The sequence below is a fragment of the Danio rerio genome, chromosome 2 (assembly GCF_052040795.2).
Source record: "Danio rerio strain M-AB ecotype USA chromosome 2, GRCz13ab, whole genome shotgun sequence".
In the NCBI taxonomy this organism is placed as follows: domain Eukaryota; kingdom Metazoa; phylum Chordata; class Actinopteri; order Cypriniformes; family Danionidae; genus Danio; species Danio rerio.
The window spans coordinates 40478141-40504353 of record NC_141022.1 but is presented as its reverse complement, the minus strand read 5'-3'; the positions used below and the strand labels follow the sequence as shown (position 1 = coordinate 40504353).

Below are 26213 nucleotides of genomic sequence, written 5' to 3'. Positions count from 1 at the left end.
CACTAAACTTCTGCCTGATCAGAACTCTGCATTTCGACCTGTAGCCGCAAGAAAGGGTGTTCAGCTGCTGGACGCACCATGAGTGAGAGACTGCGCTAAAGCCTGTGGATTTAATAATGTTCCTCCACAAACACACGTAGCCTAATCTCGGTGCGTAAAGGGTTTTTAAATTATAAATAAATATTAATTAAACCATATAATCATAATGTAGACAGAGTATACAGGCTAATGGTGGCATTATTCTTTTATTATTCAGCTTCACCGCCGCCTTAATGTCAGATTGTGAAGAGAAGTGGAGAAACAACTTGCACAGCCTTTATCTTAATTTCGTTATTGCCAAAATACCCGTCACCATTTAGAGTTTATTTTAATTTGATTTTTTAAGCAAGATTTCTTTTCATTGGTGTGTAGGCTAATTTAAAGGCTAAGTGCATGTACCTAGACCTATAGAGTGCTGAGATGTTATGATGTTACAGCTGTAGGACTTTTTTTATTTCTTTGTTCCAACTTTCAAGTGGCCTATAGTCTACGCTTGTTACGAATAAGTGATGTTAAAACATATAAATGACTCATTCTTGAAAAAAAATGCATTAGAGCTGTGTGCATGAGCACATTTTAATGTCGGGCTGTGAACGGGTTCGCGCTGTATAAAGCTGTCAATCAAAATGTACCTGTCGGACTCGGGACCTATCGGGTATAACTTTTATTGCACGATTACAGCTGTGCATTCCCGCTGCTGTTCCGCAGGAGCCGGCCAGATTTCTTATGGTGTGGGAGTAAATTTCTGAATAAATCGCGGGAGAGATGTGTGTGTGTGTGCATGTGTAAAAGAGAGAGAGAGAGAGAGAGAGAGAGAGAGAGAGAGAGAGAGGTGCTGTGCGTCGCTTTGCGCTCTCTCTCTCTCTCTCTCTCTCTGACCGCGAGCCTAAGGTCGCATAGAAGGTATTCATTTTCTGAATGGTTTAGGCTTAAGCCAACAGTTTGGTGACGCTGTCTTAATTTTAATAATTTTTTTATTACGCCGGTAAAATATGAAGGCGGTTTGACGGTATCAAAATTTGGATACCGCCCAAGCCTAGCGAGCAGGGATAGGATTGGAAAGAGGGAGTGCAGGGATTCCCCACAAGGTAGCTAAAGAACTATCCATAAAATTCCCTTCGGCCCCAGAATCGACCAAGGCTGAAGCAGAATTAAAAGAGTCACCAAAATGGACAGATACAGGGAGAACAGTACAAGAGGAGGGGGAATTCAATAAAGGGGTAGCGCCCACCAGGATCCCCCTCTTCACTGGCGAGCCACGGCTTTTAACGGACAGGCCACTGCAAAGTGTCCTGGCTTGCCGCAGTAGAAGCACAGGCCCTGGATAAGGCGCTGTTGTTTCTGTTGGGGAGTCAGCCGAAGACGCCTCACCTGCATGGGCTCTGAACCCAAGGAAGTAGCATTAGCAGCCTCAGGAACAGCAGAGGATGTGTCCTCCATCCTCCAGAGTGGGCGGAAGACCGGACGTTGACGACGGCGACGCAGACGTCCTTCTACCCGTAGGGCCATACTGATAAGATAGTCAAAATCTTGAGGAAGGTTGATGAAGGCCAACTCGTCCTGGATTTCTTCTTCAAGCCCCTTACGAAACATGGACATGCAGGCCCCTTGATTCCAGTCGCAGGAAGCCGCCAAGGTATTAAACTAGATGGCATACTCTGTGACTGACCGGCTGGCCTGGCGTAAACGAGCCAACTGGTCCGCTGCCTCCTGCCCCTGAGCAGATCTGTCGAACAACCTCACCATCTCTTGTCTGAAGTCTTCGAATGATGCACAACAGGGAGCTTGGGTTTCCCAGACTGATGTTCCCCAATCATGGGCCTTGCCTGCGAGCAGCGTCAGAACATATGCCACCTTGGTTCTTTCAGCTGCGTAGGTGTGTGGCTGTAAGGCAAACACCACAGACCATTGAGAGAGGAAGGCTCTACATGAATTGAGGTCCCCATCGTAAGGTGGTGGGTTGTTGCATCGGGGTTCACGTGGATGCTGAGTGCCAGGGTCCACTTGCCCCCCCTAGGCTGTGTCGTGCTGTAACTCATGGATCCGTGCGGTTAAATCAGTGGCCAAGTACTCCATCTCCCTGGTGGTGTTGGTCAACCTTGCCTCATGCTGGCCTAGCAGCACACCCTGCTGGGTGACTGCACTAATGACTTGATCCGAACCCGCTGCGTCCATTTCTGGCTAGATTGTTCTGTCAGGGAACACAGGCTGACACAAGTGCAGGTTAGGAAAAAGTTTATTTTTGATCAAAAATAACCCTTATAGGGAGAAAATCTAAATCCAACTGGGCGCTTGATATAAGAGAAAAACAAAACAAAAAAAACTGCATGAAAAACTCCCAGAAGAGGGCGCTGTTAAGTCTTTGACAACAGAGACCGGGTCCTGTCACCAGACACATCCAAAAGGGGGCGCCCAGTTCACAGTCTTCAAAAACGGAGAAAGCAAAAGACAGCCGGGGTGAGCCAAAAAGGTATACAAACAATAGAGTCTATAATGCTGTTACCCGGCAGGGGGCGTGCTGATATGTTGCCGGAATGCGGAAGTGGAGCGTGAGCGAGGGAGAGGAAGCCGACAGTCAGTTGAAGCCGGTGGGCTCCGTGAGGTTAAAGCAGTCCGGCCTGGGAACAGAGGAGGTTAAGGAGAGGCAAAGTGCAAGCAGATGGTTCTGGCGTGGAGCAGCACAGACAGGATAGGATAGAAGAGCCACGACAGAAGACAAGACGAGAGTGGCTTGCTGTGGGCGCACTCGCAAAACAACAATCTAGCACTGGACTACACACAAGGAGGGGAATAAATAGGACACGAGAGGAATCACTAATAGAGTGCAGGTGTGTGAAAATCAATCTTTATAGATGGTAAATGGGGTAACGAGAGGGAGGAGAGATACGGAGAGCGATCAAAATAAACATTCACGTGCGCTCGCCTGTCAATGACTTGTCAATGACTTGTCAATGACTTTTTTTTGCTGGACTCTTGAATAGGCGTGAATAGGCAGAGTGATCTGTGTCGTTATAATGGCGTTGACAAACTTGGTTGGTAAAAAAGGTGCACAACCAACAGGAACCAGCCAAAAGTATCTGAGATTTTTGCTAAAAATACAGCAATACATACAATAAGTACAAGCGTGAAAGTGAAAGATTGAACCAGTCTACTGACCCGCTGGCTGGCTGCCTGGACCCGCTGTCTCGAGCGCATGACAGTGTGTGTGTCTGTGTCAGAGGCTGAGCCTGTGTGTGTGTAGTCACGTTATGTGTGTCTTCACTGGTAGTGTGGAAGGAGGGCTGCTCAAAAATGCTAGGTGAAATGCAAGAGTGGATGTGGATCATTTTCGTTCTAAAATGCCATTTAAAAACTAAGACCTATTAGTGTAAACAGGGCCTGAGTGTGTATTTTTTGCGAGCGGATTTGCAACGGGGACGGGGCAATGGATAACGATGCCGGCTCAGCATTATGGTGACTGTCGGCCATCGACGATGGACGATGGCATCGTCTATCGGCCCAACCCTAGTTGTCACACAGTGTTATGTCTGGATTTCATAAATGGCCTTGCATTTACCAACACAGACTATATGTGAAGTCTTTGGAAGTAATTCATGCTTTCCTCCTATGGAAAAACGTCATAAGAACAATGCTTAGTAGCTCAATGTATTGAAACAGTGTTTTTTAAAATTCTTAACACTTTATTGATATAGTGTACAACCAAGCACATGTGGTCAGAACACAAATGAGTCTCAGGTAATAAAGTATTAAGCATTTCTCCCAAAGAAAACTCTAAGCAAAAAGCTAGCAGGTAACTGTAGCGCCACTCACCTCCGCCTCTTTGCCCTTGTTTGGTATCCCCCACAAACAAAATGGCGATGGTTGGCCACGCCCACTTGTAGCTTCTTTCGCATTTTTCATGTAACGCTTCTCTTCCTGATGATACAAATCACTCAGGCAGACACAGAGAACTGCGTTCTGCGTTGTTTATTCTGTAACAGAAATATATATCCTCTGGCAACAGTATGCATTTAAACATGCATCTACCGCCTTCTCTGTATTCACCAACCATTTCTGCTGTGTTGCCACATAAAGTCATTTTTAACAAAACATTATTTATATACAAAAGTTAAACATACCTGTAACAGAAATATATATCCTCTGGCAACAGTATACACTTAAACATGCATCTAAAAAGAAAAAAACACAAATAGTAAGAAATCACTCCTGCTTATATTAATGTTGTCATTCCAGCTACACATAGCATGAGCAAATTAAACCACACAAAGTTGGTCACACACACGGCAATCACTCGATAGATTTGCTATAAAACACCACTTAATGTTCATATTGGGCTTGTATGTGTTATTAACATGTGTTACAATACAGAATTTGTCACATTTAGCTGAATCACTTTTACCTACCGCCTTCTCTGTATCCAGCAACCATTTCAGCTGTAGGCGGGGCTTTGCAGGTGAAAGGTGAAAGAACCAATTACACACTGTTACCACAAGAGGTCTCCCAACAACCACAAAATAAACTTTTTTTTGGTGAAAGACAATTTAACATTATTTTAACCCTGTTACATTTAGAAACCTATGGTTGACGTCATGGATATACATCCATATCTTTTACAGTCTATGTTACAAACGTGTTAAAATGTGTGTTCGTTGTTTTGTAAATAGCCTAGCGGTGTGGCTTTCGATTAAGTTTGTTACCTCAGATTTTAAAAAATCTTGATGTAATTCAAATGGTGTGGGGCTCAGAACATAGACTCAAGCAAATTTGCCATGGTTGAAGTTTGGAGAAACAAAAAAATTAAAGTTAGTGTCTGTGTGCACAGATGGAGTATCCGCGATTCTTACCCAGATTGGCCTGAAAACTGCAATCAGGCGCACAGTTTACTTAAAGAGTGTATTAATTTTTTTTATTATTTAGTGATTCCTCCGCCTACCACTAGAAGGAAGCCACACTTGGAGAACCACTGGTATCGATAGTAAGATAGGCCTTGTCTGTGTAAGGTTTTTTCTTTTTCAACAAACGGAGAGCAGGCAGAAGAGGGAGACTCGCAATCAAAGAATTGGTGGAGATACAGTATGTCTAAACAATGCTGGAGAACAGCAGGGTTTGTTCTCTTGGTGTTGTTTTTGTCTTTTTTAGGTTGGAGTGGAGCAGAAGAAGGAGACTCACGACAGGAACAGTGGAGATATACTTGAGCTCAGAAAGCAGGTAGAACTGCTTGAACAGACCGAACAATGGAGTTAGTTTCCAAAGAAATGTATAAAGATTAAAGAATTGATATCTTTATCTTTGGCAGACTGGCATGGGGCATGTGGAGAAACAGGGAAGCACACCTCAGTAATTACAAGAACAAAATAAATTAGGTACAGCCTTAAAGTATTTAGTGTAATCAAATGAACTTTATTAAACATTTAGAAATTACATATTTAATTTTTTTTACAGTGTCACAGAAGAGACGGGATTCAGGTGAACAATATAAACAAGGTTTACTTAACGGATGGCAGGGGAGTATAAGCAGGTGAGTTTATTGATGCAGATGATAATAGCTCATAAACAGGCCCGGATTGGCTAATCGGGAGGACCGGGAGAATTCCCGGTGGGCCGGTCCTTTTTTTGGCCGCGAGGGCCGGTGTCCCTAGCTCCAGAATCTGTTGCTCTCAGCAGTCACACTTTTTAAATTAATTTATTTACTTACTTGACTACAGTCTTCTTATTCATTATTTTACCGCAGCTCTGCTCTTTTTATATATAACCAGCCTACAGGTTAATGATGATATTAGTCAGATGAGTCAGACCTTCATATACAACTGTTGTGGTCCAGTGGTTAGCACGTTAGATTACGACGCCGCCGATCCGGGTTTGATTCTTGTCTGAGTATGTTTTTTTTTTGTTTTTTTTTAATTATAGTTTTATTGTTAAGACATATAATACTGTTAGGGTTTTTGAACATTTAAAGTTCTAAAGCAGCTGTTTTCTCAAAAAAAAAAAAAAATAAAGACGTGATAGTGTAATTAGAAACTGAATTGGAAATGACCTTATTTTAATATAGTCAGTCGTGAACTGAGGTGGGCCGGTCTAAGGCTTGAAACTCCAGGGCTGAAAAAGAGTCCCACTCCGGCCCTGCTCATAAACATAAACTGGATATTTGACTTTGCAGGCTTGGACTCTAGAGATGGATACCACAGACAGCAAACAAGATGAAGTTCAGATGAGGAATAAGGAGGCACTGGAGATCACAGGAGATGTTAGTAAATGATATTTAAGAATCAATACTGATGGTGTAAAGGGAGTTCAGTCCTTTCTGTACAAGGGACGGGGTATGTGTATGGAGTCTTTATAGTGCTGTGATGATGATGGTGATGATTGTCAGGTGTTTGTTTAATTAGACTCTGATGAGGGTGCTTGTGGTGCTTCACTGGCTGAAGAAACTGGTCTTAAGCTGCGGACACACTGATCTTTTCTCCCCAAAGACTTCCATTTATGCGCATGTGAAAATGTCCGATCGGAAACACAAGCTTGTGCGACAAGTTTCGCTGCCTTGGAAAGTTAAAGCTTGGTGAACTCTGACCTGGGAAATTGCAGCATGTGACTGCATGAGACCAATCTTAGATCAAAATGGGACCTCTATGGACAGAAATGTAAAATATGGAGCAATCACTCGCTTTTTTTACATGTCTAATTAATCCCGCCCCTTTTCACAGCGCCGTATAACAGAATTTTACATGCTCAAACTCTAGTGTGACCGCAGCTTTATTGTGACAGTAAGTGATGGTCAGGTATTTCTTTCAGATAGATAGAGATAGAAGAACGGTATCGAAGAATGGTATTAAGTTTAATTAATGACTTGAAATGTTTTTATTGTATTTTTCAGATCAGACTGTACCACATGGAGGAAAAAAGGAATACCACACCTCAGCAAAGACTGGATGGTCAGGAATTTATGTTAAAAAAATCTGATGGACCGGTGCATTGATGGACGTCATTCCAAGATGAAGGAGTGATGGTTGGTATAAATCAGGGGTGCTCCACCATGTTCCTGGAGATCTACCTGCCTGCAGATTTCAGTTGCAACCCATATCAAACACATCTGCCTGTAATTATCAAGTGGTGTTTAGGTTCTAGTTAATTGGTTCAGGTGTGTTTGATCAGGGTTGGAGTGGAACTCTGTTGTAAGGTAGACTTCCATGAACATTGTTGAGCACCCCTGGTATAGATAGTTAATTAGACCTTGTCTATGTCAGCTTTTTCTTTGTCAGGTAATGGAGAGAGAGCAGGCAGAAGATGGAGACTCACAAGAGCATTGGTGGACATTTATCTAAAAAATGCTGGAAAACAGCAGGTAGGGCTCTTTCAGTGCTGTCTAAAGGTGCTTCCCAAATCGCATACTTATGCAATATTCTATGCCATTTTCCATTGTAAATAGTTTCAGTGCGTTCACACTGAAATATTCTTAAAGTATATTTTTAAAAAATCTGATGGACAGGTGGATGGATGGATGTCCTTCTGAGATGAAGAAGTGGTGGTTGGTACAGATTGTAATTAGGCCTCGTCTGTCAGCTTTTTCTTTTTCAGATAATGGAGAGAGAGCAGGCAAAAAGGAAGACTCACCAGAGCATCAGTGGACAATTTTTTTTCTTTTTTTGGTGCTGTCTTTGTTTTTTGCAGGTTGGGGTAGAGCAGAAGAAGGAGACTCACAATGAGAACGGTGGAGATATACTTGATCTGGAGCTCCTGAAGCAGGTAGAACTGGTTGAACAATCTGAACAACAGAGTAAGCTTTCAGAAAAATGTATTAAGATTAATTAAAGTTGAGAGTTAAAGTTAAAGACTTGATATCTTTCGTTTTGGCAGACTGGCATGGAGCATGTGATGAAACAGGGAAACACCTCAGTAATGACAAGTACATCATAATTTAGGTACAGCCTTAAAATATTTAGTTGAATCAAATTAACCTATAAAAACGTTTAAAAACATTTTACAAATACATTAATTAAATACAAATAATTTTTACAAATTAAGTGATGGTCAGGTTTTCGTTCAGACAGACAGACAGACAGACAGAAAGACAGACAGATTGAATTGAACAATTAATATAACTATTAATATTTTCTTTGTCATTTACAGAGTGGAGTGGAGAAACTAGGGAATCACATCTCAGCAATGATAAGAAACCGATGGTCAGGTATCACCTGTCAACGACAGATGTCCAAGAGGAATGGGGGGTGATGGGCTTGCGTCGGGCTCAGACAACAGAACTTTTAAAATCCTAACTGATAATAAGATCTGGTTGCAGCACACACGAGAAGAGTCTTCTGCGAATTTATTAGCCTACCTCAAATCTTAAACGTGCACACACTACAAGATATGAAAACTGTGGCACACACAAGATTATCATGACCGATAATGCACATCACACTTTTTATCAATAATAACCATTTATTAATATACTAATATTAGACCAACTGCCACTACTGGCAAAACACTCTCATGCACTCAAAATACATTAGGTTCCTGTTTGTGTAGCTGTTAATGGCGGCTATAAAGTTAAATAAATGGTGACCAATATGAAATATGTCAAATGTCTAATAATAAGAATAGGCTTATAATCTGTCCATCGTGCCACGATGCGCTGTGCTTTCTAATTCAAAAGCAAAATTGTTACCTGTTTTGCAATTTCTAAAAGCACATTTTAATGCTTAACCATTTTGTTTTTTGGTGATAACTAGCAATGTAGTAGGCATAGCTACATCTGGGTCATATATAGAATAATAACATTAGAATAATAACACAGAATAATAACATTAGTGTCACGACTCGGCTCACTTCACACTCATAAAAGCACTAGATCGCAGAAATTATCAAAACACATTTATTTACATAACACTCGCTGGAACATCGACACGCAGGAATCATGGGTTGACGACAACATGGAATGAAGTGTAGGAATAACTTGAAACTAATGAACATCAAGAAACTGCGGGAAACAGAACAAAGGAGCACTTGATCACAACAGAAGCACAAGGGAAAACACAGGAGCACATGGAACACACTGGGAAGTCACATGACACAAACATAAGCACATGGGACACAACAGAGACCCTGACAGTCTGTGGCTGATGAAAAATGATCATTTAAACTTATTATAAATTTATTTATTTTGTAAAATGGATGTGATTCTCCCTAGCTCTTCTTGTTAGTGATGCTTGGAGGCCGTTGTCACAACCACAAACGGAATAACTCGCTTTTTTATTACTTATTATTTTCGTTATATTTGACCAACTGTCACTATAGGAAAACACTAATAGCCTAAACACTAATCAAAACAGGCTACATTATGTCTCAGTTTGCATAGCTGTTCATGCAGTTAACCTATAAAAATAAATAAACACACAAGGTAAGCCGCAAGTGTCTGTTAAACTTTCTTTCTAACACACAAACGTTCGTTTGATAAATGAGTATAACATATATCTAATAATAATAGGCATTTTGGATATTTATCAGGGTATGACATGCAGGGAGTGGACTGCAGAATGAAGAAATGTTGCTTATTAATTTGTGCAATATGTCTAAATGATTGTCTAATCATTTTAATATTTATGACAATAATTTAAATCTTTCCATCTTGTTACGAAGTTTCACACTCACTTTTGTATTTACTAATGATGAAATTAACGTGAGAATGTGCGTTGGTCCATGCCAACTTCATGCCTGGCGTACTTGCATTTCTTGTGTGTTTGTTTTATTTCCATTGGCGACTCCTTGAGGCAATTGTGTGAAATTGCACACTACAGAGTATCTTTGAGCCGTGCAAGGGCAGCTGTATGGGACATGATCATCCGCATGTCTAGCAGGTATATCAGCAGCGATCGCCAGTTTTCCAAATGTAATCGCAGCGATCAACTGCACGCACATTGCTATAAAGGGGCTATCTGAAGACGAATTTGCATATGAGAATCGGAAACATTTCCATTCAATAAATGTGCAAGTAATGTGATGCTCAAATGCGCTTAACATAATACACACACTTATTAATGATTCCTACTTGTCTTCCTCGTGATGAAGAGTAAGCAAAACCTGATATGTAATGGGGAAAAGAAGAATGAGTTCATCAGACACTGGTTTCGAATCGGGTTCATCATCGAACATGTCAAAACATGTTGCCATGCGCTTTGAGCTACACCACTAACACAGCTGATTGCTGCCCTCTTTAGTTATGTTGTCTCTGCCAATCTCTGTCACTCAACTAGCTCATTCCAACAAATTGTGTGCTATTTGCACTTAACCTTAATAGACACTACAAAATTTTACACCTTTACATTGGACCATCTCTTTTTAATTCACTCATAGTGCGATGTTCAGACCAAACTGCGTTAACCGCGTCAGCTAAACTCTCCCACTAAATTTTTAATTTTGTTATTAATTCCAGAGGACAAACTTGCAAATAACACCTTTTTTCTCTGGTCTAACTCCGAAAGGGAGCACCTCCAATTCACATTCTGTTCAAAGTTTCTTGCTTTGCTTGCTTTTGCAATTGCTTTTTCATTCGGTTTTGCCAAAGTAGAGTCATTACCATGTTCATTAGGGGGAGGAGGCAGGCAGGGGTTTTGCGCTCATGCACGTGCGCTCAGTTTCACGTTAATTCGGATATACAAGGAGAATATGCATGGGATTCCGCGTACATTACACCTTTCACACATTATCACCTATCACACATACAGACCTTTCCGGAAAATTACCGTTTTCAAAATTTTCCATAAAGGTCTGTATGTGAACAGGTCTTTAAAAAATTTTGCCAAATTTCCAGAAAGAGAAGTTGTAACATTACCGGTAATTTGCCGGAATGCTGCACTGTGTGAACACAGAAGGAAACTTGCCGGAAAGAGTGCGCTCAAACTTAAAACGCTCTGACGTGAGACATCTACTCCAGCCAATCAAAACATTCAGACACATTCACATCTGCGCTGTTTATATAAATAAAAGCCTTTGAATATTTTTCCAGACAGATTTAGCTGCTAGATGTTAGTCAGATAATGTTTCTATGTTCCTTTTGAATGCCAACTGTGGAAAAAATGAAACCAATAAGCACCAGAACATACACGTATTATATACATGTGAAAGTGTTCCTCCATTTAAGTTGTTCAGAATACTTATCCATCCACAGAGTTTGTAATGTCGTCAAATGTTTACAAATACAAGGGCAGCTGTTTAGAGCTCATTTCTGGTTAATGATGTCAGACTTTACTGGTATTTGGGCTAATGTCTAATAGATTTTGCCAAGATAATTCAAGTTTATACAAAAAAATCCATATTTATTTATTGAAAGCAACAATGTTCTCCTCATCTCATGGCTTTGTTTATATGGAATAGGTTGGAACGGCTCGTCCTCGACAAGATTTCATCTCCGATTCTTGGGAGGTGAAAATAAATTGGGCTAAAATTCTTGTAGTCTGAGCCCCGCTCTTGTCTGCGGCAGGTGTTTTTTTTTTCAGGTAATGCACACACAACATACAGAAGAACACTGGAGAACACTTTGTGCACTGCTGGAACTCACCAAACATGTAGAGCACTGTTAGTACTGTCTTTGTCTTTTACAGACTGGAGTCCAGCATGTGGAGACAAATAGGAATCGCACACCTCAGCAATGACTGGAAAGTGATGGTCAAGAATATTCTTCAAAGGCAGAAGGATGGGTGTATGGATGAATGTCCTTCCAATTGGAAGGGGGTGGTGGTGGGCATAGATTGTTAGATAGATTTCTTGTCTGTGTCAGTTATTTACATTGCAGGAAATGGAACCACAACAGGCAGAAGAGACTCACAAGAGCATTGGTGGAGATTTATCTGAAGACTGCTGGAGAACATCTTGTGCATTGCTGGAGATCAGCCAGCATGTAGAACTCTGTTATTCCTGTCTTTGTTTTTGCAGAATAGACTGGGGCCTGTGGAGAAATGGGGATCATTATGATAAATAGATGTCCTTCCAAGAGGAAGGGGGTGGTGGTGGGCTTAGGGTGCTTTCACACACTTTTGTTTTGGAACTAGACTCGTTTGCCGAGTTAGTGCGGTTCGTTTGGCATGTGTGAATTCAGCAATCATGCTCAGATCCGTGCCAAACCAATTGGTCCAAGATCGCCTGAATGAGGTGGTCTCGGCTCAATTAAAACAAACTCTGAAACATCGATTGTAGTGAGAAAGCGATGCGATCCAAGCCCGGCTTTATCACAGTGTTTTATAGATATGCAATAGGCATACGGCTATGTGAAGAAATAATTATGAGTAGGGCAGGAGGTCATTCCAGACATCCTAAATCTCACGGAAGTTCCGGGAGTCTCCTGCAAATGCACAGAGACTCAAAGATGCCTGCAAACAATTGATAATCTCCCGGAAATCGCTTGTCTCCCTCCTTGTACACAGATACTTTGCACACCATTCTAACCCCCTCGCTCTTCAGACACGTCGCGCGCACCCTGTCAAACACCATCAACCTTTGCCGTGTGAAAGCGAACCACACCAAGAACAAAGAGCAACAATTTAACAATTTTAATCCCTGTTTCAGAACAAATAAATCGATTCACAGGTGTGAAAGCACCCTTAGATAGTTAGCTAGAGGTCTTGTTTGAGGCAGGTGTTTTTTTTTTCAAGTAATGGACACACAGCTGGCAGAAGAAGGAAATTCACAAGAGCATTGATAAGGATTTATCTGAAGAACACTGGAGCTCAGCAAACATGCAGAACTAGATGTTAGTCCTGTCTTTGTTTTTTCAGATTAGACTGGGGCCTGTGGAGAAATGGGAATCATACCTCAGCAATGACTGCAAACTGTTGATCTGATTAGGTATTTCCTGATTGGATGGGTGGAGGAATGAACCTAAAAGGTAGGGGGTGGAGGTAGGCTTAGATAGTTAGATAGATGTCTTGTTTGAGGCAGGTGTTTCTTTTTCAGGTAATGCACACACAACATGCAGAAGGAAACAAACAAGAGCATCGGTGGAGATTTATCTGAAGAACATTGTAGAACACTTTGTGCACTGCTGGAGTTCAGCAAACATGTAGATCTCTGTTAGTCCTGTCTTTGTCTTTTACTGACTGGAGGTCAGCATGTGGAGACAAATTGGAATCACACCTCAGCAATGACTGGAAACTGATGGTCTGGTTAGGTATTTCCTGAATGGATGGGTGGATGAATGAATGAAAAATAGATGTCCTTCCAAGAGGAAGGGGGTGGAGGTGGGCTTAGATTGTTAGATGTCTTCTCTGTGGCAGTTATTTCAATTGTACACTGTTAATTAACCCTTGCTGTAGATTATGCAGTAAATAACCTTAAAATAGCCAGTATTTTACTGTAAAACAAGTAGGATTTGTATGAAATGTCTGTCTTATTCTAAACACAAAGGTGTTGCCCCTTTAAGGGAGCCAGGTGTTTGATTTGTTTACTTCCGAGTGTGCTTTATTCTCTGTCTACGATAATGTAGATTCAGATGCGGAGTCTGACATGTTTTAAGCCTTAAATAAGAATCTACAATGAGCAAGTCAAATGTGTTCAAATATTTTTGAGGGTTTCTAAACTAATGTCTATGTCCGTGTATTTGTTATTGTGATTTTACATCTCACAACTTCTTACAGTATTTTTATTTAAGGATATGTATTAATTGGACAACTCAACTTAGTTGGTTTTGCAATAATGTTCGGATGACCACAGTGTAATGTGCCTAAGCAGTTTTTAAACACTTTAAAATCATTCAATTCCATACATATAGCCATCCACAGGCAAACCTCAATTGTCAGGTCAGTTTGTGGAATTGTTGCTTGTAACATTTTTTTTCTGTTTTCAACTGTGAATTCATATTAGGTACAGTACAAAAGCTTGTGTCTTGAGCTTTTGTAAGTAAATAAACAAAAGAAAAAAAAAGCTATTTGGATCCTTGGTGTTGCCGTCTTTATTTTTGCAATTATATTAAGATATATATTAAGATATATATTCCCCCCTTGTTTTAAAAAATGAAAAAACTGCTTTTATTCTAGCAGAAATAAAACAAATAAGACTTTCTACAGAAGAAAAAAATATTATTAGACATACTGTGAAAATTTATTTGCTCTGTTAAACATCATTTGGGAAATATTTAAAAAGAAGAAGAAGAAAAATCAAAGGGGGGCAAATAATTCAGACTTTAACTGTATGTTTATGTCAATTAATGACATACTAGATCTTATTCAAAACTATATATGGATGAGATACATTTGAAGGCAATATTTTTCACCCTTTTTTGAAATTTGAATTCTTTTTAAATATGTCCCAAGTTATGTTTAAAAGAGGAAACAAATTGTCACAGTATTATAACCTTGTTTACTTTTCTTATAATTAACCTGACTTGCCTAGTTTAAACTAGTTTAGCCTTTAAATTGCACTTTAAGCTGATATTAATATATCAGAATATCTTGCAAAAAACATCTCTGTTAAACAGCACTTGCATACATTTTTTGCAGAGGCTCAATGAATTTGACTGGAAAACTTTAAACAAATGAGGTAAATTATTTTTGGATGATTGTGATAAATGTGGCCAGTTGCTTTGAAAATTTGCTATATACCATCAGTGTTGGGGAAAGTTACTTTAGAAAGTAATGCATCACAATATTGAGTTACTTCCCCAAAAAAGTAACTAGTTGTGTTACTTGGTGATTTTTTTAAGGAAAGCTATGTGTTACGTTACTTTTGAGTAACTTGAGGCCTCATCTCTTTCAGGACTTCTTTTTTTTTTAAATAGAGGAACTCTTTTTTTCAGCTTTAAAAACTCAATTTTTAAAAGCTGATTAATTGAACTAAAAGGCAACCCGCATTACGTTTTTTTAAACAATAATTCAAATATTATTACTAGAGTTTTAAAATGTAAAAAAAATGTTTTGACTAAATTTCTAAATAAAAGGAAATATTATTACATAACTTGCATTAATGCATTACCCTCAACACTGTATACCATCGTTGTCAAACTTGGAGTTCCCAGCCTACTTCAACACACAAGTCCTATATACACTGACTGCATGTGTTGTTCATTAATTTAACCTCTTTGTTTCATTTTAAATAGAAACTGCATTCATATATGCTGATTGATTTCATTTTGTCAGACATTTTCTGTTGTATATTTGTTTGCTCCCACAAAAATAAAATACATTTGTCTAAAAAATTGATATGCTTTCTATTTTTAGTAACAGTTAAGAATACTGATTAATTTTAGTAAATAACTATACGATATACCATTAATGTGCATGCAGTAGCTAACTATCTATCTATCTATCTATCTATCTATCTATCTATCTATCTATCTATCTATCTATCTATCTATCTATCTATCTATCTATCTATCTATCTATCTATCTATCTATCTATCTATCTGTGTTGCCTTCTTGTATTATTGCTTCTTTTACTCTCATTTAAACTTAATAATAAAATCATCTGCTACATGATTAAAGGTATTAAAAAATATCAAACAGCTGTGTGTACAGTGGTGATAGTTTAATTTGATACAGTATGTAACAGGAATAAAATCGGGCAGGTAAATAATTTATAACAAGGCAAGGTTAAACATTTATTTACATTTTTGAGAATTGCAGTTCTTTAATATAGTCGGGCAGACATGATCAATAGAACATTGATTGGGATAACGGATGAGCTGATTTAAGTACTTGGTTGTGCGAGCAACCCCTGAGTGTTTTAACTGTTACATATTTTTGTCCTGTTCATCCATATTCTTTCCTTCTTAATCTTTCTTATTACCAACCACATTAACACCACACCAACCAACCTCCAATTGCATGTGTTAGGAAAGCAAATTGATGACCAGCTACACATTTGATCCTGCTTTAGCATCCTTTTTCAATGCATTGACAGGTTTGCACAACATAATCATGTAAACACCCCCTCAAAACTGAATGACAGCAACCTTTAGTTACTTTTTGTTCTCCCAATGTTAATACAATGTATCAGTTTTGAAACCATGAAATATTCATTTAACCAAGGCAAATTAGGACTATTGTGACAATAACACATCACACAGAGGCACCATTACAGGAATAATGGGAATTATTGATCTACATGGCAATTCAACACTTAATAATGCTGATATTCAGACAAATACAGCAAACGTTAGGAGACAAAAGGAGAGAGAATTATTCTAATCACAAATGCAGTCTACGGGTCAATAAAATTATATCGTGATTATAATCCTGAATCTTAAGTGTCTTTTCCTATAAATCCATTTGGTCACTGACTAATTACAGATATTAAAAGTGTGAAAACAGATGAGCAACTGTGAACGTTCACCATTCCTCTGAGATCAAGATGTCAAATAAACTAATCAACGGAAATACATTTCCTGTCACTTTGAGCTCTATACATTTGTCTGTACTTTTTCCCTAAATAAATTCCACCGTACAACCAGTCAAATGTGGTGTGAAAAGGTGTAAAACCTTTACAAAACCAGATCTCAATTCTAGCACTTTACCATCTGCCATCACTCTGAAATATCAAGCTTCACTCAAAACAATAAGAGCTGCTCTACTGTGAGTTTATGAATGGATTAGCGATGGATATGAAAAGAACCTCTGTGGACAACGACTACAGGGTAAAATTAGAGTAGCGAGCGTTCACAGTTTCAGTTTCGGACACAAACTCCTTTAAAAGGGGAGCATGATCAACCGTGTCCAAATCAGGTTCAGATAATTAGCTCCGAATTGTATCTTTTCAAACGTACATTAATTTTGACCTCACTGAGATCACATGACCGAGCACTGATCTGCTCCGGGAAGCCCTTGTGCTCCAGGAAGGTGCAGAGCTTCTGGGTCAAAATTCAAGCCAGGAGGCTGAAAGATAAAAAAAAGAGACCATGATGTATTTATGACAGCCATTATTGTTTAGGGGGAAAAAGAGGAGGTAAACACTTACAGCCTCTCCAGCAAGCTCTTTTGGAGGTTGACCCAAGTCTTGCAGCTAAGAGGAAGACAATATTTCCATGAACAAACAAAATTAACTGTGTTATTACTTAAGAAATGGAAAACATAAGAACAAAAACACCACACCACCACAAAAAGAAACAGTAAAGAGGTGGTACAAAATCATTCAAATAACTATCTAAAGCTAAGGTGTCAAACTCAGTTCCTGGAGGGCCGCAGCTCTGCAGAGTTTAGCTTTAACCCCAACGGACCCTTTACACAAGCCTGTTATGACGCGTTTAACGGTCATCAGCATCTTAAATTCTTGAAAGTTTTGAAAAGTTTGATTTTTAAAAAAAAGATAACGTTTAGATGTATTTATGCATTTCATCATCAATCATCATTGCTTCAAATTACAAAAAGTGAATTACTGCTTTAGCGAGGGGTTTCTAATGGGACAGGACAGTATATTTGATTTTATTCTCTTCTCTGGCTGCTGTTATCAGTCTCACACAATTTTTATTGTCTTTTTCTGAAAGTCATGGAGTTTTTCTTTTAATATTTGAGCAAATAAGATGCACTGCACTCCGAGTTTTTCCAACTATGACGATCTCCGCTACTAAAAAATGTGAAACTATCTATTAAACATCTATTAAAGGTCTATTAAACACACCTGATCTAACTAATAGAATCCTTCAGGAAAGTGTGTTGATGCAGGGTTAAAACTAAAATGTGCAGGGCTGCAGCCCTCCAGAAACTGAGTTTGACACCCCTGATAAAAAGGGTACTACTATGTTTTTTTATATTATGCAATATAACTCTCATGTGTTCCCAGAATGTCTGCGAAATTTCAGATCAAAATCACCATGGATCCTTTATTTACACCATGCTGTAAATGCTCATTCGGAGTGGACACAAAAACAGTTTTCAAATGAGTCTCTTTAAATGGAAATGTGCCCCTGCTCCACACACATTCCCTTTACAGAGGTGCCTTTATAGCTCATTCTTTAAATACTCCGGCAGAGACAAACATCAAAACATCAACAAACAACGAAACATCTGCATGTGTTTTAAAGCCTTGTCAGATAAAGGTTAACAAGCCCTGAAAAAAATTCTATTTAAAAAATGCATGATAAAATGCTAAACTGCATAATACATGAGCATTCACACATTTTTGGTATCTTGCCGTTATCCATTCTTGTTAACTACATGTGTGTAATAGTCATGAGATTGGCTTAAAAAAATTAAGGAATACTAGGAATCAAGAAATAGTAATAGTCCAATAATAGTCCAGAAAACCCAAACACTGAACAACTGTGAAGTCATGCCTCTTTTCAACAGTTAAAAAACAAACAAGGTCTTTAGCCTTTCAAAACATTCCAATTTTCGTGGGTCAAAGATGGTGAAGTATCATTTTTATGCTCAATCAGCAACAATGTGTACTACAGAAAGTAAAATGTTTATAAAGCGTGAATTGATCTCATTGTAAATAAAATAAATATGATAATCAAGTTACTTGTTTTTTACCTTTTGCATGAGTTCCAGAATGTTTTCAAATGCGCTGTCTTTGTCTTCATCTTTCTCAAACTGGTTGCATATCTCTCCCATTATCTTGTACTGTTGCTCATACCTCGTGAATTGGTCGGAAGGAAGGGACTGCCGGTTGCTCTCCAACCATTCAGGGTACTAAATGCAAATTGGATTATTTTCAAATATTTCAACATCAATATTTAACATATTCTGAAAGAACAATTTTAATCAATAGTTGGATGATCAGGCAGATGCTGTAAACAACTGACCTTGTCTGTTATCTCTTTAAGTGATGGGTACAGAACTTCTTTGGACAAAAGGTTCTGCATGATGGACTGCATAATTGGCAGAATATTGCCATCTTCTCCTCCTGCCTCCCCATTTTCATTCAATCCCATGTTCTCCAGGGTCTTTACCAGATCATCTCCAGCCAGTCCTGCACTCTGCATTTAGAGTTGATATTACTTTATATGCATTAATACTCAACATAACATTACTTTATATGCATTTCAAATTTGGGGCCAGAAAATTAGCTTTTTGAAAGAAGTTAGTACATGTATTAACAGGGATGCCTTAAATGAATCAAAATTGGTGGCAAAGACAAAAACAATGTAAAAAAAACCTTATACTTAAGATAAAAGCTGTTTTTTAAACTAAATTAATTGTTATCTTCCACAATTAAATGTTCAATGATACAAACCAAATCAGCATATTAGAAACATTTATAAAAGATCATATGGCGCTTTGAACACTGAAGTGATGGCTCCTGAAAATTCAATGCTGTGATCATGGCAATATTTGACATTAACATTATTAAAAAACAATAATTTTAATATTAATATTTTGCAATATGACTGTTTTCAGTGTACATTTCTTTCAAAACTTTAACAAAACATTCCAATCCCAAAATGCGCACCAGTTTTTTCACACCATATTTCAATATACATAAAAAAAAATTAAACTGTCATTACCTGCAAGTTGTCTGCATTTTTGGCCAAGCCATTAAGGGTCTCTTTAAGACAGGAGGTGAACTCTTGTTGTGAAGCTACATCTGTGCCTACATTTAAGAAACTTCGTCAACACAGTTGACGATGAACATGCATATCCTTTATCCATAAGCAATCCATTTCTGGTAACTCACCGACTTTTCCTGCTGCCTCAGACAGCTTATGAAAATGCTGTAGAAGATCAGGTTCTTCTTGTGCTAGCTCAGCCATGGCTTTTTCCCACTCCTCACGTGCTTGGTTGGCCATCTCACCCTCAAAAAGAGATTCAAAGAACTTACTGTCCTCCAGTAGCGGAGGCTGAAGAAGAAAAGAAAGAGGGGAAAAACATTATCCAGCAGTAATGATGCATCAACAAACCCAGAGCAGAATTGCAGGAGAAGACAAAAAATGAGAAAATACATTAAATAAACTGGCATCATTTTAAAATGAGAATGTTTATTACCTTCTCGTTACTCTTAGCACTGGCATCAGGGTCAGAGGGGGCTTCAGGGGCCACAGGTGGCACACTGGTCTTGTCAAAATCATCAAGAGCACCTGCGGTTGAGAAAACACTAACCTTTTTATACATGTATTATGATGTATTACATTCATCTGATGGACAATTATCATGTGACTGGTTTCATCCAATCACACGATTTTAACAAGTTGGTGCTATAGAACTATGGCAGCTCCGATAACAAACTCCGTTCAGATGCAAAATCTGGCTGCTCATAACTTACGAGCTTCAAATTAATTAACAAATGCACATCTAAAGTGTTACAGTGGAAAACATTAAGTTACAATCACTGATGCGGGAGTAAGAACTGACAACACGAGACAACTGCTTAATAAGCGGTAGTTCAGCGGATGGTAAGGTTATTATACAAGCTCGCCAATTTAAACAGCAATACTTTAATATTTAAACAATCGTCAAACCTTACTGTCTAATAATTCGTCCAATTCGCTGTCTGGAGCCCCCTGGTGCTCTGATGCTGACGCCATCTTGCTCCTCAATGACAAGACAAGCAAGTTTGTCGCAAAAATATGACGTCAGATACACGGTTTTATTCATGTTTGTTCCTTTTGCTCTGACATTATGGAATTAATTGTGATATTTCGAACGACAGAAATTATTTCATACTTATGGAATTTTGTCTTTTATAAAAAATAACGTTATGCATGTTTAACATATATTCAGAACGATTTTAAACACGGTCTACGTTCGGGTAAAAATAATTTACATAATTTTCTTCACTATATGGTATTTACACTGGGTAATTTATTTCTTTGAAACAGTGCCCCCTTCTTGTTTACTGCTTCGTAATTCCTTCACTTCCGCACATTATGAGGTTTCGGTTTTAAAGTAGACCTGCTTTCATATCAGTGTTTGGTTGTCACAATTTATGTTGATCTGGACCTTGACATGGGATACGAGTGTGTCTAATCGATTCATTAATATCAATTAAAGAAAAGCCATGGCTCTAAATAGAGGAGCTATTGGATTATTCCTGAAGATTACTTGTCTACTTTTTTTGGTAAGTTTGCTGGTCATTATGCATTTGTCATAATTACTTATAATTTTGCATGTTTTTTAATCAATGTTACATTGTATGTTTGTTTAAAACACATTAAGGCAGATCTATGATACATTTCCTTTTAAGAATGCAAACCAAACTCAAGTTAGCCTATCATATTTTGTAATAATAGATGTTTGATATGCAAATAAACAACACCATCAGTTTAGCTTACATTCAGCGAGAGGTCAGCTATGATGAAGTGCTGCTGTTGATTTGTAAATGAGTGTTAAACAACTCTTAAATTTGTACTCCGCCATATAAAGAAAATCATAAATATTTATATAAATGCAGTTTAATGTTACAAATAGACCTAGAAATACCTATTATAAAGGATTATATGGTTTGTGAATTCAGCAAAATATGATTTTGTGTATGTTAATTGAAGTGTTTTTCAATAAGAATGACTTCTATCATGTGTACGGCACATGACAGGTATTGCGAAATACATGAAGTGTTTCCTGTTGTTTTAACCCCCTTTTTCTCTTTGTCCAGCTGACTGGTATTACAGGTCTTGGTGGTTCATTCTTGCTGCATAAATACAGAGTTTACGGCCTATTTTTTAGCAACCTTTATATCATTTTCCCAGCATTGCTGGCTGTTGTCAGTGGAGCCATTCTCTTTATCACTGGAAGCATTGGCTGTCTTGTGTCTAGCAAAAAACCTTCATGTGGACATGGATTGGTAAGATGGAGAAATGTGTCATTTTATTCAGTGAAGTATATTGCTGTACTCATTATAAGGATGCTCTGTGATTTAAGGATTTGAATGTTTCTTGTCTTTCAGTTTGTTTATTTCCTCATTATTGTGTTTTGCGTTGTGGGTACCACTGCTGCATTGGCATACTTTTATCAGGGAAAGGTAATTGGAGTTCTACAGTATTTGGCGATACAAGAGTCAAGCGTATTTCACTACAGTGTCTTTTACAATATTTTACATGTCTTTTTTTCAAGCTTGATGCAGAGTTGGCACCCCTTAAAGATGTGTTTCAGAACTACAGTAATAACAGTCAAGATCCGGATACCAAAGCAGTGGATCGTCTCCAGAGTGAGGTACTTGCATCATGGCATTTCTAGAAATTCTGTTTGTTTGCAAAATCAGATTGTGATCATTTTTTTGTTATAGTTGCAGTGTTGTGGTGTCATGAACTACACAGATTGGTTGCAAACGCCCTGGTTTAATCACAGTGGGAAATATGAAGTTCCTCAAAGCTGCTGCAACACAACCTTTCACTCGTGCAATGGGACTTTAGATGCACCCATGCTTCTCTACAATGAGGTACAGTCACTAATTCTTTTTGAGCTACCCATAATCTAAAAAATATTTTCCTATTTTTTCTCTCTCCATGATTTCATGAGTTTTAGCTGAGGCAGTACTATTGCATTAAATTCTGTTTTCTGAAGTAATGGATTAGAATAATTAATCTATGTATTTTGTCTTTTTTTTTGTTATAACTACTATTATAACTACTTTATTAAAACTACTACACCACACTGTAATGTAGATATATTTTTTCTTTTGATGATTTGATGTCTTTTAAACTGTTTCCCAGTATTGGGCTGCAGCTGGAAGGGCACTTGGAAGTTGGCAAATATTTTAGTTGGAAGTTGGTCTAGTTTGAATAGTTGGCAGTTAATTCTCCTGTGGCAACTCCTGATTACAAAGAGACTAAACCAAAGAAAAATGAATGAATATTTTTTTAAAAGATAAGAAGAAACTTATCCATTTTTATTATAAGTTTATGGAGTATATAATGTTAAATCGGAATATAGATATTTTTAATTAAAGGTGCACTCACACTAGGGTGTCCATACCATGCCTGGGCACATTTTTCTGGTTTGTTTGACAAGTTTGAGTGCTCCCAATCGGGTCCAGGTGCTATTCAGTTGGTTGGCCCTGGCCCGGTTGGAAGAGGTCTGCCAGAGCGCAGTTCAGTTGGACTTTGGTGCGGTATGTTTGTAGTGTGAGTGCAAAGCGCGGCTGAGCCCGAAAGCGAAGATACAACGTCACTTTTAAGGGACTGTTTAATATGGATTTATTGATCATTCTTCCTTTTAAACAAACACGAACTGTGATAGTTTTTTTAAAGACGCAAACCTCTCACTGCACGTCAGCTGCCACCTTCAGCAAACCTCTTAACACGTGCAACACAAGGACTTATATTATAATATATCAACATCAAAAGTTGTGGATCTGTTCCACAAAATAATTGGCTGATTGTCACTGCATCCCAAACGACTGAAAGTAATACAAAACTTTTGATTGTATTTTATCTGGAAAATGTATTTAAACTGTTTAGACATTGTGATATTTAAGGAAATATTGTGTTAATTTTCTCACCCTCAGACCATCCAACATGTATATGTGACTTGTTTGCTTCAGTATAACAGTAAAGAAGTGAATGTTAGCTAAACCTGTAATCCTTGGTGATTTTTAAAGCTAAATAAAGGAAGTAGAACTGCTTCTGACACTTGGCAAGAGTCAAAAAATGACATACAGGCAAACAGAATTTATTAGAAATCTGTTAACTTAAAACTGTGGCCCTTGACAGTACATTTTGGTCTTTAATGTTCTGCTACAGAAAAAAAGTCACGTACATCCTGAATGGCCTGAGAGTGAGTAAATGAACTGAAAAAAAAAACCTTTAACTGAACCATCCTTTTAACCTTCATTCAGTAATGAGTGTTATGATCAAGGGGCGACATGGTGGCTCAGTGGTTAGCACTGTCGCCTCACAGCAAGAAGGTTGCTGGTTCGAGTCCTTGCTGGGCCAGCTGGCATTACTTTGTGGAGTTTGCATGTTCTTCCTGTGTTGGCATGGGTTTCCTCTGGGTGCTTCGGTTTCCCCTACAGTCCAAAGACATGCGCTATAGGTTAATTGAATAAACTAAATGGCTGTAGTGTATGTGTGTGAATGAGTGTGTATGGGTGTTACCCAGTGCTGGGTTGCAGCTTCAAAGGCATTAGCATGTGTAAAACATATCCTGGCTAAGTTGGCGGTTCATTCCGCTGTGGTGACCCCTGATGAATAAAGGGACTAAGCCAAAGGAAAATAAATGAATGACTTTGTTATGATCAACAATCACATTTTGTTTTGTTTTTCTATTCCAGGCCTGTCAGGTTAAACTTAAGGAGCTATTACTACTTGTGGTGCACATCATCCACATAACATCTTTAGTGGTTCTTGTTTTGCTGGTGAGCTCTGTGATTTGAGTAATAATTCATTTATTTATTATTGAAGTGTATAATATATTTACAGTGTATAGATTTGATGTCAATTCTAACCATTCCCCACTTTAGGTATTGTCTTGGATTACAGTGGGACAGCTAATGAGATACCCAGTCCCACAAGAGTATCGAATTCTGGACCAGGACTAAAAACATCCAAATATCTTTAAACAATATTCCTAAATGCCTGCATATTACATTTTAATGTCTTTTTATATATATCACTTGTTATTATCTATTCTAATATATAAAGCACTCCATGTTTTCCTGAATTTCTAAGGTGTGACTATTCATATTTTTATAGATGTTTTATTTACACACCAAGGCATTTACTTTGCACAATAAAACAGATACTACTGAATAAAAAATATGTTTGTTTTTTAATGTTGGCTACAAATGCATTGCTGGCTGTTGGTAAAAATGAAGACAATGGGGTATATGCACACAGATTTTTAATTTCAGTCAGCCAGAATCTAGTTCATGCTCTATGGTCTTGTACAAAAAATTCTAGATTTCTGGAAAAGAGTTCATAAACACATTTGTTTGGTTGTAGAGTTTTATATGGCATTATGCCCTAGACTATACTAGGTGGTTAGGTGGTTGGATAGACATTGAAATAAAAGATTAAGACATAAAATCCTGGGTCCAAACCAGTTTGCTGATTGGCAAACAAATTATTCTCATGAGTTTGAAATCAGAGGATGCCCCTTCCCTTCAAAAATGGTAGAACTTGCTAGAGTGGCCGCATTTGGAAGAAAATGTCTTATAAGCATATGGACTAAAGCTAAACCTAAACTATAAAACTGATCCAAGTACTTAACCTGTTTGTAAATGGAATAGTAATAAATGTGTGAGAAATATACTGATTGTGACAGTGTAAATGTGATATGTTATTGACTGAACTTACCTATTCATTTTTTTATTGTATTTTATTTTCTCTTTATTATATAAAGATGGAGGCTTTAACTGTATTTAATGACAGCTAAGCCGAGACCTTAAAGTCGTAGTTAGGGATTAGTTTGGGTTGGGTTTGTTAATAGGGTAAACTGTTGGTTCTTTACAGAGTTATATACTGTATTCCATTCTGAAATTTGCCCGAGAATCAATAAAACTATTAAACTCTGAAAAATCTGTGATCATCACTGCCTGATAGATATCCGGGATAAAGTGGGTCTCAGATTGGATGAGAAGCACTGCACAGCCATGTCTTTAAAACATTTATTTTACCACAGTATTTTCAATTGAGTCTCTGCGCTAGCCTGCTGCTAATGACGGCCCCTACCTTTATTTAAATGGTCTTACATCCTTTTTTACTTTTTAACAACCAAAATGAATGCTTAAGTCTATTTAACCGATTATATTTGAATCACATTACGACATTGATGCTGTAAAAAGAACCGTATGAAACTGAAAATCGTCACATACACCTTTCACTGGAAATTCATTGGCTGAAAAACAGCTGTGCATATAGACCATTGTTCAACAAGACATCATTTTTAAAATCAGATTTAAGTTCTCATTTTTCCTGTATCATGAATTTTGTTTCATTGCAGGGCAAATATCACACATTTATTTGGGTCAGCAGAAAAAAATGCTAATCATATTTTGTGAAAGTATTTCAGAGCTTCAACTACTTACAGACCCGTAGCCAGAGTGGATTTGTGTAGTTCGAAAGACCCACCCCCCCCACAGACAAAGGTCCACATTTTGTATCATACGTGAGCTCATTTGTCCCATTTTGATTGCTAAGCCATCATAAATTGTAAAATTAAGATATCAATGGCTTTAAGACCAAGCAGAATGTGTCATAAATGAAGTCATCTTTCACCACTGACATATTGTATTGTTGTTAAATAGCAAAAACATTTTACAATGAACTTTTATTCTAAGTCTTGAACCTTATTTTTGAAAGAAAAAATGACCTATAAAAAAGT

The 26213-nt window shown here is 38.0% G+C and overlaps 4 protein-coding genes across 7 annotated transcripts in view; 3 read left to right on the top strand and 1 right to left on the bottom strand.

Annotated features, from left to right (window-relative positions):
* skila (SKI-like proto-oncogene a) overlaps positions 1–26213 on the top strand; it is a 672908-nt gene that overhangs the window by 180989 nt on the left and 465706 nt on the right. The gene's annotated exons all lie outside the window — the stretch shown is intronic.
* LOC147837176 (uncharacterized) lies at positions 2647–11317 on the top strand. 3 transcript variants are annotated; one of them, XM_087241117.1, is made up of 9 exons: positions 2647–5247; positions 5336–5402; positions 5482–5547; positions 6197–6283; positions 6911–6968; positions 7296–7378; positions 7597–7779; positions 7891–7955; positions 8164–11317. In XM_087241117.1, the coding sequence occupies exons 4-8, from the start codon at positions 6212–6214 to the stop codon at positions 7948–7950; spliced, it is 456 nt and encodes a 151-aa protein (XP_087097243.1). In that variant the 5' UTR covers positions 2647–5247; positions 5336–5402; positions 5482–5547; positions 6197–6211; the 3' UTR covers positions 7951–7955; positions 8164–11317. The 3 variants fall into 3 exon arrangements, with proteins under 3 accessions (XP_087097243.1, XP_087097242.1, XP_087097241.1); XM_087241116.1 differs by having other exon boundaries at positions 7281–7378; XM_087241115.1 differs by lacking the exon at positions 7891–7955 and having other exon boundaries at positions 8164–11311.
* pex19 (peroxisomal biogenesis factor 19) lies at positions 16018–20495 on the bottom strand. The gene is made up of 8 exons (NM_001017399.1): positions 20419–20495; positions 19941–20032; positions 19633–19795; positions 19463–19548; positions 18761–18934; positions 18489–18647; positions 16975–17019; positions 16018–16892 (listed from the first exon to the last, which is right to left on the bottom strand). Exons 1-8 carry the CDS (start codon positions 20477–20479, stop codon positions 16806–16808), a joined length of 867 nt encoding a protein of 288 aa, NP_001017399.1. The 5' UTR covers positions 20480–20495; the 3' UTR covers positions 16018–16805.
* Positions 20784–25408, top strand: tspan37 (tetraspanin 37). Of its 2 annotated transcripts, none has more exon segments than NM_001305572.1 (7): positions 20784–21012; positions 21547–21735; positions 21838–21912; positions 22005–22103; positions 22177–22329; positions 24163–24246; positions 24352–25408. In NM_001305572.1, coding segments are annotated over 7 exon segments (738 nt in total). In that variant the 5' UTR covers positions 20784–20952; the 3' UTR covers positions 24430–25408.